This window comes from Grus americana, chromosome 8 (assembly GCF_028858705.1).
Source record: "Grus americana isolate bGruAme1 chromosome 8, bGruAme1.mat, whole genome shotgun sequence".
Lineage (NCBI taxonomy): Eukaryota > Metazoa > Chordata > Aves > Gruiformes > Gruidae > Grus > Grus americana.
The window spans coordinates 6,581,487-6,595,165 of NC_072859.1; the positions used below are offsets into that span (position 1 = coordinate 6,581,487).

The 13,679-nt window shown below is 42.7% G+C and overlaps 1 protein-coding gene across 1 annotated transcript in view; it reads left to right on the plus strand.

The window, feature by feature from the left end:
- The window catches only part of XPR1 (xenotropic and polytropic retrovirus receptor 1), a 105,275-nt gene that overhangs the window by 6,792 nt on the left and 84,804 nt on the right, over window positions 1-13,679 (plus strand). The window contains exon 2 of the mRNA XM_054833673.1: window positions 353-404. Within this exon, the coding sequence (XP_054689648.1) occupies window positions 353-404 (52 nt within the window). The remainder of the gene's footprint in view (window positions 1-352; window positions 405-13,679) is intronic.

Here is a 13,679-nt window from a genome sequence, read left to right on the forward strand (position 1 = left end):
CAGTTTTTTCTTTGTTTTTTTTTTTAAATGTAAAACCTTTAACATCCTACCAACCAAGAAACATTTTTTCAAAGGAAATTGTTGAAAAATACAATTGGAAGAATTTTTATAGATTAGTGAGGTAACAGGCTTTAGACAAAGCAGTTGGCAAACATGAACTTGTGTTTCTCTTGTTAACAGAAATACGTGTGATAGCATTGACATCACGTTCCATAACTTTTTGTGTCAGTCTGGAGGATAAAAGGGCTTTAATTGCTTTTGTTTTCAAACAGGTGTATGTACAATGTAATTTTTGTTTATTATTATTTTTATTTCCAACTACTAACTGTATTCCTCCTTCTCTCCCTTGCAGGCTTTGAAAGAGATGCTATATGCAGCTGTGGACCAGGCCCCTTCTATAGAAGGTAAGGAAATTGTAACGGAGAATCATGTTTTTCTTGGCATTGGGTGCTGGACACATAGTCCTGCTACTGTGCTGTCCTCGGTCCTCCTAAATTGGTAAACTTAATACACTGATGGGCAAATGCCTGGCCTTTCCCAGCCTGCGTGCTATTTCTGATTGTTAGAACTCTTTGTCCTCTGTCATTAGGACAAGAAATGTCTTTGTATAGTTTGGGGCTTCAACAGCTGGATTCCTCTTGCTTATAAGGACATTCACTGGTGGAAGTACTTTCTTCATCGCTTGAGAATAGACCTTTGTTTTCCTGTGACAGCTAGCCGTTTCGGGAGATAAGTGTGCTAGAGAGATACTGGGTCCTGGTTTGTTACTGGTGATTTGAACTGGAAGAGTCTCGTCTTTTCGTTCTGCGTCGTCCTCAAATGCTGTGCTACCTCGTGTATGTTGACATGAGTATATTTTCTTGTTTGCATGTGTTTATGGCCACTCAGTTCTCTAGATAGATTATTTTAGTACAGTATTTGGTTTTAAGCTCAGTGCAATTTGAATAGTTTAATTAAGTGATCTGTGCAAAATTTCTCAATAGAGCCCTTTCTTTATCTTTCTTCTTTTCCTTGTCTTTGAAGTATGAATCGTTTTTGCCTTTATGTTGCTTCTCTCCCTATTTTCTTGCCCTTCATGTGGATTTCAAACTGTTTTTTTAACCTCCTTACCTTTATTACTTTCACTTTGATTGCCGTGAATGTTAACTTCACTAACCTCTTTGAATGCGGCTCTGGGCTTCTTTGTTGCATATTTATAGAGCAGAAGAACAACTGCTGCTTCTAAGAGTAGTCAGTTGGCTAACATAAATAATGCTAGTCACTATTAATCTTAGCTTATTAACTACTTTCTTTGATTAGAAATGGGAAATGAGATATGACATAGTTAAAATAATGTGGAATATTGATTTTTTTTTGGATTATAGCATCATCTAAAACATATGGGTTATTTTTGGAAAACTGAACAGAACTTGCCAGCAATACACTGGCAAAAGAAGAAAGTCTCGCTTTATTTTTTTGAGTGGCAAAATTGCTTAAAAACACCCACAAACCTAGAGAACTGCCCCCCCCACCCCAGCACAAAATCAATTTTCTAGCTAAGAGGAACTAAAGTGTTTTGTGTAGGCCAAACCGACTATCTTTATTAACTTTTATAGAAAACTTGCTAATTTTGTTGAAAATCCAGCATTAGTTTTGTGGACAACTGGAGCATTTACAGGACCTTTTTTTTTTTTTTTTTCCCTTCTATCCATTGGTTTATTATTGACAAATGGTGTCTGTGCTAATAAAATTTTGTAGTCTAATGTTTGAATGTGACTTACTGGGTTTTGCTTGTGATACCTAGAATTTCATGGTGGGCTTTGAGTCGCTAGCTGTAAAACTCCAAAGTATTATAATTCAGCATTTTGATATTTTTTTTTTTAATGCTTCTGGTGGTATATTGATGTTCTGTAATGTGCTGTGATGTTTGTGTGTAAACATATTTGGCAAAGGGGGAGAAGATGAAGAATAATATTACATTTATGTTCTTTTAAATGTTAAAGGAATTTTAACTCATGCTCCTGCCTCCTTTGATGCTTTAAAAACCTCAACAAAAGGAAAGCAATGACTTAATGTTGTTGTACTTATGAAAAATGTCTTCGGGCCATTTTTTTGGGGATCGGGTCTCTTCCTCTCTGCTGTAGAGAGCAAAGTAATCCAAACTATTTAGGACCACTCATATTTAACTCTGTCTTCCCTGACCTGCCTGTAAGTAGAGAGCTGCTATACTAATTCCTTCACCTTTTGTTCCTTAAGTGAATGTGAGTACGTGCGTGGCGGTTGGATTTTTTTAAAGCTTGTTTTCAGTGTGTTCTTTCCCTTTTTCTCTCTGCTTAGAGTCCATTTTGCTTTTTAGTCTCTGAAAATTGTGTGTGGCTCAGTATGGGGCCAGGCTTTTTGCTCTGGAGTGACTGAGCCGTCTGTACGGGCAGGTGTATTTGAGCCAGTGGATTTTTCTGCCATCGCTCATAGGAGCGGCGAGGTGGTAGAGGGAGGGCAGGGGTCTTCCCCTGAGCTGCGGCTTTCAAAAAGGCTTGTACTGGAAATGGATCAAGACCAGGTATTTCTCCATCCCTGTCGCTTACTTCCTTCTCCTTTAAGCCCTTCTGCCTTTGTTTGTAGAAGCCTTGGGCCGGGGTTAGTGTGTGACTGCATGTAAACTGTGCCCAAAATGTTGCTCTAATCCCTGTCGGAGGAGATGGAGCAGGTTGCTTGAACTTCAGGGGGAACGTAGCAGCAGGGGCTGGCTGTCGGCCTGTGTGTTTTCACTTTAATATGGATTTTGCGATGGATACTTCTGTGTTACCTTGAGCTTAGCACAAAAACTACAGGAGTGTGCTACTGAAACCTAGCTTCCCAGTATGAGACTAAGGTAATCTTATTTTAGGCTGGTCTAACTAAAATCCATTTTCTAATTGATCACAGACCCTCTGTAGATGTGCACAGGTGGTTTTGATTTACCTTACATGTATTGTAAAACTGATTTTCAGTTAATACGTTGGACTGTGGTGAAAAGGGAGTTTTGTATGCCAAAGCTGAGGCTAGTCCTAGTTCTTACGCTGCTCGGCTGGATGTGTAATTCAGGACTTGTGAATGAGTTTCTTAGATTTCTGCTGCAGGCTGCTTGCTGTATCAGTCGGTAAAATTTGTATACATACAGAAATGCTTTGTATTGCTTGGTAGTATGCTGGAAGCATTTTGGAAGCTCTTTAAAACAAAAGTGCTACCCAACTAAGGTGTGTTGTAAGTAATAGGCAAGGCGAGCAATAAATAGGTGAACCATCCATCGTTAATAGCTTTCATTTGGTTTGTATTTAGGAATCTCCTGTTTCTGGTTGGGACGTGGGTAAACTAACTTCAGAATGACTCTTCAGCTCTGCAGCTGATCGGCCTGGTGCTATTTTAGTGGACAAAGTGTTGCTGGGAACAGGATCTTGGATCTAAATGGTGCAATTTTTACTCTGGTTATATGGTGACCCTTCTCATTGTGCTACATTTAATCATACCTATGTCCATCTGCTTTTTCCTTTTTTCAGGTAACAAACACAGACTGTGATGTTAACCAAAAACCCTATAGATGTGGATAAGCAAAACCTCTCCAGGCTGTATGATAGGAGGAGATTGTTCACAGCTGTCCCCTGACACTACTGCGAGGTGCATGAGAGTTATACCAGACTGCATGCATGTCTCTCTTGGCAGTTGCTAGCTGTAAGCATAGATTCCTTTAATCTGTTCAAAGATACATTTTTTCCCCCCCCCGTCTGTCTACTTTGTAACAACAGTTTTTTATATGCCAGTGTTATTCCTCCAGATGCTCATCATCTTTCTACAAGGCTTTCCCCTGACGAAACTCACACCATCCTTCCACCTGAGCAACATCTGTACAAAATTAGTGTTTAGTCTGTTAATTCAATCTCATTACGCATCACTGGAAAAAGTATCAAATGGTGCTTGATTCCCAGCTGTATGATGGGACTCACTTGAATTTCTGGAGAATTCTTTGATGTGTGTTTGCTTTGTTAGCTGTTTGCTACGTGATGCTTGCTGTTACTGCAGCAATTGGGGTGAATTGATGCTGCCATGATGTTATTCTCAGCTTCTGAGTCCTCGTGGCACAGCAGGAAGGCCTGCGTGCCGGGTCATTGTGAGCAGGCACCCTTTCTCTGCCCTGAGCTACCTTTAGGAAGAAGCTGTGACAATTTAGGGGTGAAAATCTAGTGTAGCGCTTGTTGTCTCCGAAGCAGAATGCGCAGTATCGCCAAAACCATGAAATACTGACTTCACCATGAGCATGCTGGGTTCTTTTTTTGCATTCCTTGTTCCTCCCACTGCTTCCTGTCCCATTTGTCTTTTACCTAAGTAAAGCAGGTTACTGGACCACTGTTGCTTGGAGTCCTCCCGATTATTCCACTTGGTGAGCAGATGTGTCGGCATCTCCCCAAGCTCCTTACGATGCAGCTCTTCTCAGCTGCAGTGGAGATAAAAGTGTGGCTGTAAATTATTCATTCTGATTATCTGCTCAAATGGACAGGGTCCACTCTAAATATTATTTCTTAGAATATTTGTCTTTCAGATATTGAAATTTAACCTCCCTTTAATACTTGTATAAACAAATGCTGTTGTTGTAATATCAGATGGTACAAGAGCGTTCTGTTTTATCTTCTTATTATGGAGATTACTTATTCCGCTTAGCCCCAATCCTGAATTCCAGTGGCACCTTCTGAACAAGGATCACTGCTTGTTGAAGGGCTGTGTGGGGCTGGAATGGTATAACAGCGTAGGAGTGGGGAGTAGCGGTGCTTTGAGGTAGAACTCAACCCCCAAATTAATAGCTGATGTTAAAATAGCATTTGATTGGTAGGGGAAGGGCTTTAGTGGTCCTGGAGATCCTCTGCTGGTACTTGTAATCTGTATGTTCACCTATTTCCTTGCGCTAGATTAGAAAAGCAAGAGGTACAAGTTTGGGACGTTTGGAGAGTGCCAGCACTGGCAGCGTGTCCTGTGTGGTCACACCCTTTCTGCTTTCATTTGTAATGCGCTTGCCCTGTTAACTGACAGCTACAAATCTTTAGTTTGGATTTATTTCTGTTACTAAATAAATAAAATGGTATTCTTTAGGGTGATAAGTAATCTTAGTGAATAAGCAGGGTGTAGGAAATCACATTCTTTTTTTTTTTTCCAGCGGAAGTTAGGAGGCTGACAATTTTCATTTGTTATATGCAGACGTGCTTTGTAGGGTTGATCAAAGGCTTATGGTTTGTCTGTATATATAAAGATGCCTTCTTTTTATTTCAAAAGAAACATTTATTTCCAATTGTATAAGCTCACTTTGTAGCAGGTTGAGGTTTTGTTTACATGGGAGTGCTTAGGCTTAAGGTGTCTGGAACAGAACTGCTTCACACGAAGCAGCCACAAGCAGATGAATGCTTTGTCTTTATTTCACTGCATTGTCACGCACTCACAAAGGACGTGGGGATCGGTGTCCTTCTGAAGGACCCATGCGACTGAAGGTTGGTGTCCTACACCCTGGGTGCCGGTCCTTGATTCTGTGCAGATTGTAGTTCAGTCTAGAGGCCTCTGTATTTACAAGTGTGTAAACTCAAAAAAAACCCCAAACCAACGATCCCATGACAGTCCTCTTCTTAGTTGGATGCCTGATGCCACGTACTGGACTAGCTATTGAAAAATAGGTTATTGGGCTTGTTGAGAACGTTAGCTTCCAGAGCATGCAAATGGTGGACAGGAGAACTTGGCTGCGTACCAGCATTTAGAGGAGGAGGTGATGTCTGGTTTCTCTTACTGTAGGGCAATAAAATTTGAAAGGTAAACAGTGTGTATGGTTGTAGTAGGGTGCAGAGTAGTGTGAGGGAACAGCTGGGTGGCCACCAAAATATTTGGAGCACAGATGTCTGTATGAAAATTATTGCAGTGTACCTTGTTCTCACGTAAAAGTCATTTTTGCTGTCAAAAGCAGTACAGTGTTCACAGCAAGTCAGCATTGAGGCTGACCGCAGTACTTGCTTTGTACCAACGCAGGCCACTTTCTGTTCATTCAGAGCAATGCAGACCCACCTACACTGTTGCTGTAGTGATTTCCTCGGAGGTATTGGGGACCAAGTGATTGAATTCTGCTTAACCATTAATTAGTGTACGTGGGTGTGGAATAAAGGTCAGGTAAGGTACAGAGCTGGAATGATTGAAAGTAACTTGTTGACAGTGCAGAGAACTGGCCAACAGAAGTTTTGATTTTATTACTGTTGCATAGACCATAAGTTCTCAAGTTGTGGCACTGGAGTATGTTCAGAGCTTTCTTGGCAGCAGGGAGCAGCCCTTGCCACTGCCGCTGGGAGCTGGGGTGCTCAAGGTCATGTCCTGCTTGTGGGTGCTGATTTCCGTGGCCTGCAAGTTCATTTGTGATTTTGCACCTGGCTGTGAACCCTTCCAGTTGTTAGAAACCACTGGCTCCAGAAGGTCCATGGCAGAGTACCCCTGGTGCAGAGGAGAGCTTCTCTGGGGCTCTCTGGGCTGCTGCGGGACCAGGCAGAAGTTTGTGGTGGGATGTGGGTTAGCAGAGGGATGGTGTAGATTACTGTTTCTTTCTGAAGGAAGTTTGTGACAGTGGTTGGTGGAAACGCTGAGCGTTCCTCACACTTTCCATTTGCCCCATGGCCAGCTCCTGGGTTGATATGCCGCTTCATCTGTGTGCACAAGCTGGGAAGCTCGTGTTGTTGCTGAACAAGCCTTTTTTCCTTTTCCTCTGTCTTCTGATGTGTGCTGGGTAACTTCCCCAGCAGCTCGGAGAGCTTTGAGGCATTCACGCTGGGTGAAGAACTCGAGTCCTAAGTACACCAACCAGTATAGGTTCAAGGCTGCTTCTGGGCTTAGGGATGGGCAGTTAATTGCTTTGTGATTTTTGTTCTGTACCCTTTTTTCTTTTATTTAAGCATCCTTTGGTATCGAGTACTCAGAGCTATTAAACCTGGGATAATCGAAGAGCTGTATGTAGCTCAGGAGGTAACAGTGAAAGCTGGACCTGGTAGTCTAGGCCAGCCCATATGAAAGGGCTGCACCTAGAGGCAGGCTTCGTTTGCGAGTCTGCAAACTGCTCATCAGTCCAGCTGCACATGGGCTGTAGACGATTCCTTAATGATGTACACAGGGTAACAGCAACATCAGAAATACTCAACTGTGCCTTTTTTTCCCCACCCTCTTTTTCCTTCCTGCGTTTGCTTTCCAGTAATTTAAAAATGCCAGTCTGTTACCTATTTAGTGGTTAGAGGAATTAACGGTGCTTGTAATTTAACTGGTACACGCCAGGTTTTGTGTTAGTGGTCAAAACTTGAGGGTTGTGAAGTAGAAAAAGATTCGCAAAGCTGGAAGATTGACAGACAGCCGTGCCTTCAGCGAAGCACTCCTGAGACAGCAGCGGAACATCAAACAGCATTTTGGCTATAGACCTGAAGCAGCACCGCACACGTATATACAAGAGGCCAGTATTTATGGCTTTGTTTCCGAAAAAAGACTGCACTAGACATCTTAACAGCAAGATTTAGTGTGCGTGTAGGAGGCAGCCTCTGGGTTTCTAGACATTCCTTTGGAGCTGTATTTGAAATAGGTGACTTGAATTATTAGACAATTAAGATTTTGGATGAGACTATAGCTACTTGGTGAATAATGCAATATGAATTAAATTTGATCGGTTTCTCTCTCTCTCTTTAAAAATGCATGCTGTGGGTAAGGGAATGAGCAGAACGTCCCTGGAAGGAAATCTCATTCTTCTACATCGGAATTGCTTGTGAGATGCCTTAGAAAAATGGCCAACGTGGCAATACCCCGCGGAGTCCTGACGTCTCTGCGTGATGCAGTGGCAGAGCAAAGGCTGTCCTGGGGCACCGTCCTGCTAGAGCGGTCCCTTTGGTCGTGATACCTTAGTGTGCCGTGAGGCCACACCATAGCAGTGGCTATCGCAACAGCTGAGCATGAGAAGGTCTGTCTCTTGGATGAAATCATTTTAAATTTAGGAAGGATGTGATGAAAAGTCAACCCGCTCCTGGTCATGTTTCTTTTTCCTGATTCCTGAAGTAAAAATGAAGGCTAGTTGTGTATTTCACCTGGTTTTTTTTGGTTTTTTTTTTTTTTACAGTATATCTGTAGCCTTGCAGCTTGACCCCTTTTTAGTAAAAGCAGATAATGAATTAATTTTAAAATGTAATTGTGCTTTTTGTAAATACATAATCTTTAACTTTAGTTACAGCGTAAACCTGCAAAATTGCAGAACCTTGGTTTTGCAAAGCCACAGTGCAAAAAAAATGGGGTTTAAAAATATATATTTTATTCCATTTATTATATGGCAATTTAGTTACTATATTTGAGATTGTTTTATGCTAATTTTGAGTGTGGTAATCTTTTTTCCCTGAATTAGTACAGCCTGTATGTAAAAGTCCGATTCTATGGTTCTGTTCCCCTGTGGTATGATGAGTACCTAAAACTCCTTAGTTGTAAGGCAGCAGCGCTGTGAGTCAGAGTTGTGTATGTTCAGCTAAAAATCACAAAGAAAACTGCGTGAAAACACAAGAATCTACTTTTTAAAGCAGTTATTGCTCTGCCCAGGAAGGCGACTGGCGTTGCAGCGGGCACAGAGTGCCACGGGGATGGTGCAAAGCCCACGGGCGAGCACCCCCCAGCCTGCCCGTCTGCGGGCACTGGCTTTTGCAGTGTGTACTCAGTGGCTCAACTTCCCCTCTGCAGAGGGGGAAGCCTTGTTTATCTCCTAGGAGATGGGGAAAACCAATTTCCTCTTCCTGATGAGAAGCTGACAGGCTATTTGACTTAATAAGAGAGGCAGGCGGTGTGATCGGGAAGAGGGAAATTGCATGCCATAACATACCAATATGAATGCAATTTATTTTGCATGTGCTATATAGCTCCGGGCACACGTTTTGGGGCGCGTGAGAATTCTTTGCATGCTGAAATGTGAGCTCTAAATAGCAAAAAGAGTCAAAATTGGCATCCAGACTGTGTTTATAATCTTGGCTTTATTTTTACTGTAATTGCTTAGTGTGTTTTTATAAATGCTCCTAATGTATTTGTGGGGCAAAGCGCAGAGAAGCTGAAAAGATCAGCACGAGTGAGCTGTTAACTCGGGATCTATCTTGTCCCAGAGTTGCAGACTTGTTCTGACGTGTGGCCAAGGCTGCTATTCTCGTACTGCCTTTGCTGGTGTCCTGTCCCCGCGTGGCTCTCCGGGCCAGCTCTGCCAAGACGGAGCAGTTCAGCGCCAACTAACCTGTGTCAGCTCTGGGGGAAAAAATGAGCATCGTTGCTCTAAAACCTTCATTCTTTGCCTGTGTTGTTTCCCATCCTAGCTGATTGATCGTTTATATGAGTTTGTTGTGAATATTTTTGTCTTTTTAATGCTGTGTGTTGGGGCATCGGCAGCGGTTACAGTGCGGTTGCTGGTCTGTGAAGCTCCGCGTGCTGTTTAAAGGCAGTTCCCTTATGAGCACAGCTGTAGGAATGAGTCACAGTCAATGCAGTAAAATGGGGTAATAAGGAACAGGATCAGCTGGTGTACCTATAAGGTAAATTCTATAAATAAGTTAATGGAATTTGGCTTGTACTTCAGTGTTTTGTTATGACTTTGTCTTCCCTAAACAGAAATAGCAATTAGAAAGCAAGGAAATAAATAATCTAAGAGCCTGATATGGCATTCCATGTTACTTCATGGTCTTTTGTATATGCCAGATGGTCCTTGAGCTCTGCAGCAGCCCAAGGCAAAGGTTCAGTTTCTCCCCTGCCCAGACGCAGGAGAACGCACCATTAGAAGCCTGAGTCAAAGCTTTGTTCTGCTCGGATCCTGGTGAACACAGGTGCAGGAAAACATTTCTTGGAAGGTTTGTGTCCTTTTGAAGCCTTGAAGCGGTTATAATTCATTGAATTGCCTAGACACAAGAAGGCTTCCCAATGAGGGTAACGAAAAGCCAGAATACCTTTCGCTTTTCTGTGATCAAACTGGATTAACATCAGTGCTCACAAGTGATAATTGTGTATATAGAGGCTGCGTTTGTGGATTTCAGGTGTTGTAGGTGATGCTCTTAACACACAACACTGATTTATGGCGTAGTTTTAATTTGTAAGATGTCGATAAGCCTCGTTTATTAAAACTTAATGTCCCACAGGGTAAGTTGGTTAAAATGTGGATTATAAATGACATTTTGAGCAACTGGAGGTAGAGAGGCTAGTGAGAGGATGCTGAGCTTGCAGGGTTTGCCACACCAGATCAGCCCCATCTGCTGTAATGATCCTGGCTGTAAGGTGACCGCTGTTCTGGCGAGCGCTTCAGAGCCTGCACAAATACCCCATATCAGGCGTGAGTTTTAGCAATACATCAGCAACGGGGAGCTTGCCACAGCTTTAATACTGTTCTCTTCAGCAGATGTCGTCTTCATGGTAAAGCCTCTGAAAGTGAAGGATCGAGAAAGATAATTGAGAAGGTGAGTGGGTTGGTCTGCTTGCAGCCTGCCACGAGCTGGGTCGGGGCTCAGCCCCGGCTCTGGGAAGGGCTGCGGTGCTGAGCGGAGCTTGCCAGGCTGCTCTTGGTTCCTGGCTCGTGTTTCTGCGTGCGTGTGGTCACCGTTCTTCCCCAGCTGGTGTCTTTGGCTCTGGTGTTAGTTGCACTCGTCTTCTTACAGTGGAAGATTAGTTTGCTACTGTCAGTGTTAAACAGGACTTTGAGCTCGAGTCTCAAAGGCTCCAAAGGTACTGACAAAAGAGCTTTCAAATCTGACCCTCCAGTTGTAGAAATCCAAATACAGCTCAGCTAGAATTGATCTGTACCAATTTCCCTTTCAGTTGCTTCTGCTTACAGCCAGCTCCTACAGATTCAATTCCGGCTTTTGTTCTCAGCTGATTGAGCTGGGTTGATGTGGCCGCGTGCTAATGCAGCGTTCTAGATGGAGCAGATGTGCACCCCCTCGCTTTCCGGCTGAGGAGGAATTCAGCGTTGGAAGGTGCGTGATCTGGGCTTGGACTTGCCTAAGCACAAATCCGAGTAATGAATTAGTCATCAGACATGGGAATTCATTTCCCTGAGGACATGGAGAGGGAGGCTGGTACAGCCCAGCTGTCAGTCAGGAACTGCTGATGCAGGAACTCTCACCAGCTGAGAAGGTTCCCCCAGCCCTGCTCATACCGTAAGGCTAGGATGCCAAACCCTTTAGTTTGCTAATTCGGTACTAATGTGAGTGCTCTAAGGCGTGTGCTTAAAGGCCTTGGTCTCTTTAACATAAAAATGTTACCTGGCTATTTTGAAACTGAAGGCAGCAGACCTTAATTGCAGCAAGTCTCCTGCATGCAACGCAGTTTTACTGAATCCTGTTTCTGTGGTAAGCAGGGTATGCCGGAGGGGTTTGCCATGCTCCATCCATTTCAGGAGTGATTTCAGGGTTATCGAGGTGTATGGGTGATAACGGGGTGAGTTTAGGAAGAGATGTTTCTGCTCCATCGCCTTCTTATCCTTGGCCGCAATTCTCATTTTGTTTTGTATTTTTTCCTCTCTTGTTCAGTGTTTAGCTGTGGCATGTGGCGTATGGTGGCCGGTCATATTAAAATACAATACAATACAATAATTATTTTCTAAGATGTGTGGAAGGTTTACCTATCAAGTAGGAAAGAGAAATTATGGCACTGTGTGCTCTTTTGTACGTAATTAGCTCAATGTCTGTTTGAGGTTTTCATTTATGTGCACCACTTTACTCTGTAGAGTGGGTAAAAAAGACTAGTGTGGGTATTCTCTTCCTGCTTTATGAATTTCCCTGTCATCACTTCCAGCTGTGCTGATCCTCTGAAGAGCTGCTGTTATGGCTCCTAGCCAGTGTGTCCGTTTTTCTGTTACCTTTACTGGACAAACACCATGTACAATAGCAGATCAATGAGGGATTCTCTGCTGTAGCGTGGGGAAGTGGCACAAGAACCTTAAGGTTATGGTTGATACTGTGGGCTTTTGAATAATTTTTTTTTTTTTATACTGAATAATGATGCCAAAGCCTTTCAAATGCTAGCTTCTGCTTTGCCTTAACATTCTTGTACGTTAAGGCTTGATTTTTACTAACTCCTATACTGAATTGTGCTGGAAGTACAAAGTTAAAATATTGCAGGGAGATTTATTATGAATATTGCAAGAAGTTGGGATTTACATGAAACTGCACTTTGTATTTGCACTCTTTTCTCTGACTATTTTGCAATTACTTCAGCAAAATCATGTTGGAGTTTGAAAACGGTCTTTTTGTCAAAGCGTAGTGTGGAGAATGGAAGTGCTCAGTTTCTGGTGCTGTAATGTTGCTGTATGATCCCTTTATACCAGCTACAGGAGATCCCACTTGAAATATTCTAATTTAGATATATATGGAGAGAGAGAGGGGGAAGAAGCTTAGACGTAGTGTCAAATACCACAACTTCCTTGATTTCTCTTGCAAATATCCATCAGAACGTACATTCTTCACGTGGCTCTGCTGTTGCGAGGTTTTTAAACAGAGGAAGTAAACCCCAAACCTCTCAGAATATTGCCCGATGTCAATACAGGTTTACATCTTTTAGGAGCAGCTTGTAACTGTAACCCAAAGAGATGGTAGTATTTCAACTAGGTTTTTTTCAGATGACAATATCTGGCTGTAATGGAATGGAGAAAACTGCCGCCGTGAGTTCTTTTCCCATTCTTATGTTTACTTTTTCCAGCCCTTTGGCTAGGCTAAGCCAATATGTCTTGGACTGTTTGAGATCTGGCATTTTGTCACTCTCTGGTTTTCAATTTTAAGTTTATTTACAGAAGTAAGCCACAACGAGGAAGTGCTTGAGTGTTGTGTATAGTCAGAGTTGGCAACTTCTCTATTTAAAGTGTTAGAGTCTTATTTGGGGATTCAGATTTGGTTTGGGTCATCGTTTGGTCGTGCTGTTCTGTTATTAATCTTTCAAGATTTACATTGATGAGAGTTTTTAGCACTAAGTCCTGCTTCTGATTTTTAGTTAGGCTTCAGTTTTGCTGCGTCAGAAGTGAGCGCAGCTGCTTTGCACTTGCAGCTTCTGGATTACGCAGCACTAATTCTTTCTGTTTTGCATAACGTCGCACTGATCTTTGTTGGAAAGTTAATTTATCTGCATCTTCAGTTTTCCAAGTCGGAGGGTGACAAGGGGGTATTTGAACTGAAAACAAAGGCTCAAATGGCTATTTGAAACCTAAACAAAGCTGGGAGCGTGCAGTCTGAGAGTGAGTTTGTCAGTTTTTAGCCTGTGCCTCTCTTGTACGCCACACTTTGTCAAACTATTTGGTGATGGAGCAGAAAGTTCCTAGTTTGGCTGCAAAGACCGTGGCTGTTTCTGAGAAGAGGCGGAAGAGAGGAGACAGCATCAGCTTTCCGGCCTCATGGCTCTGCGGTGCACCCTGTCTGCCCACCGACCTTAAATTCATTTTCTGTGCTTTCCTTCAGTGTGTGGGAGAAAAACTATCTGTTCAGATCTTAATAAAGGGACCTATTCCATAAGTGTTCTGTACATACATTTATTTACAAATATTCTAAATCTTTAATTAAGGAATCCAGCTCTGTTACTTGCTGCGTGGTGCTCGCTTTCAGGCTGGGGAGTCTGTGAGAAGATGACTGATTGCAGAATTTGACTGCTCCGTGCATCCGTCTGTTCAAAACAAACAG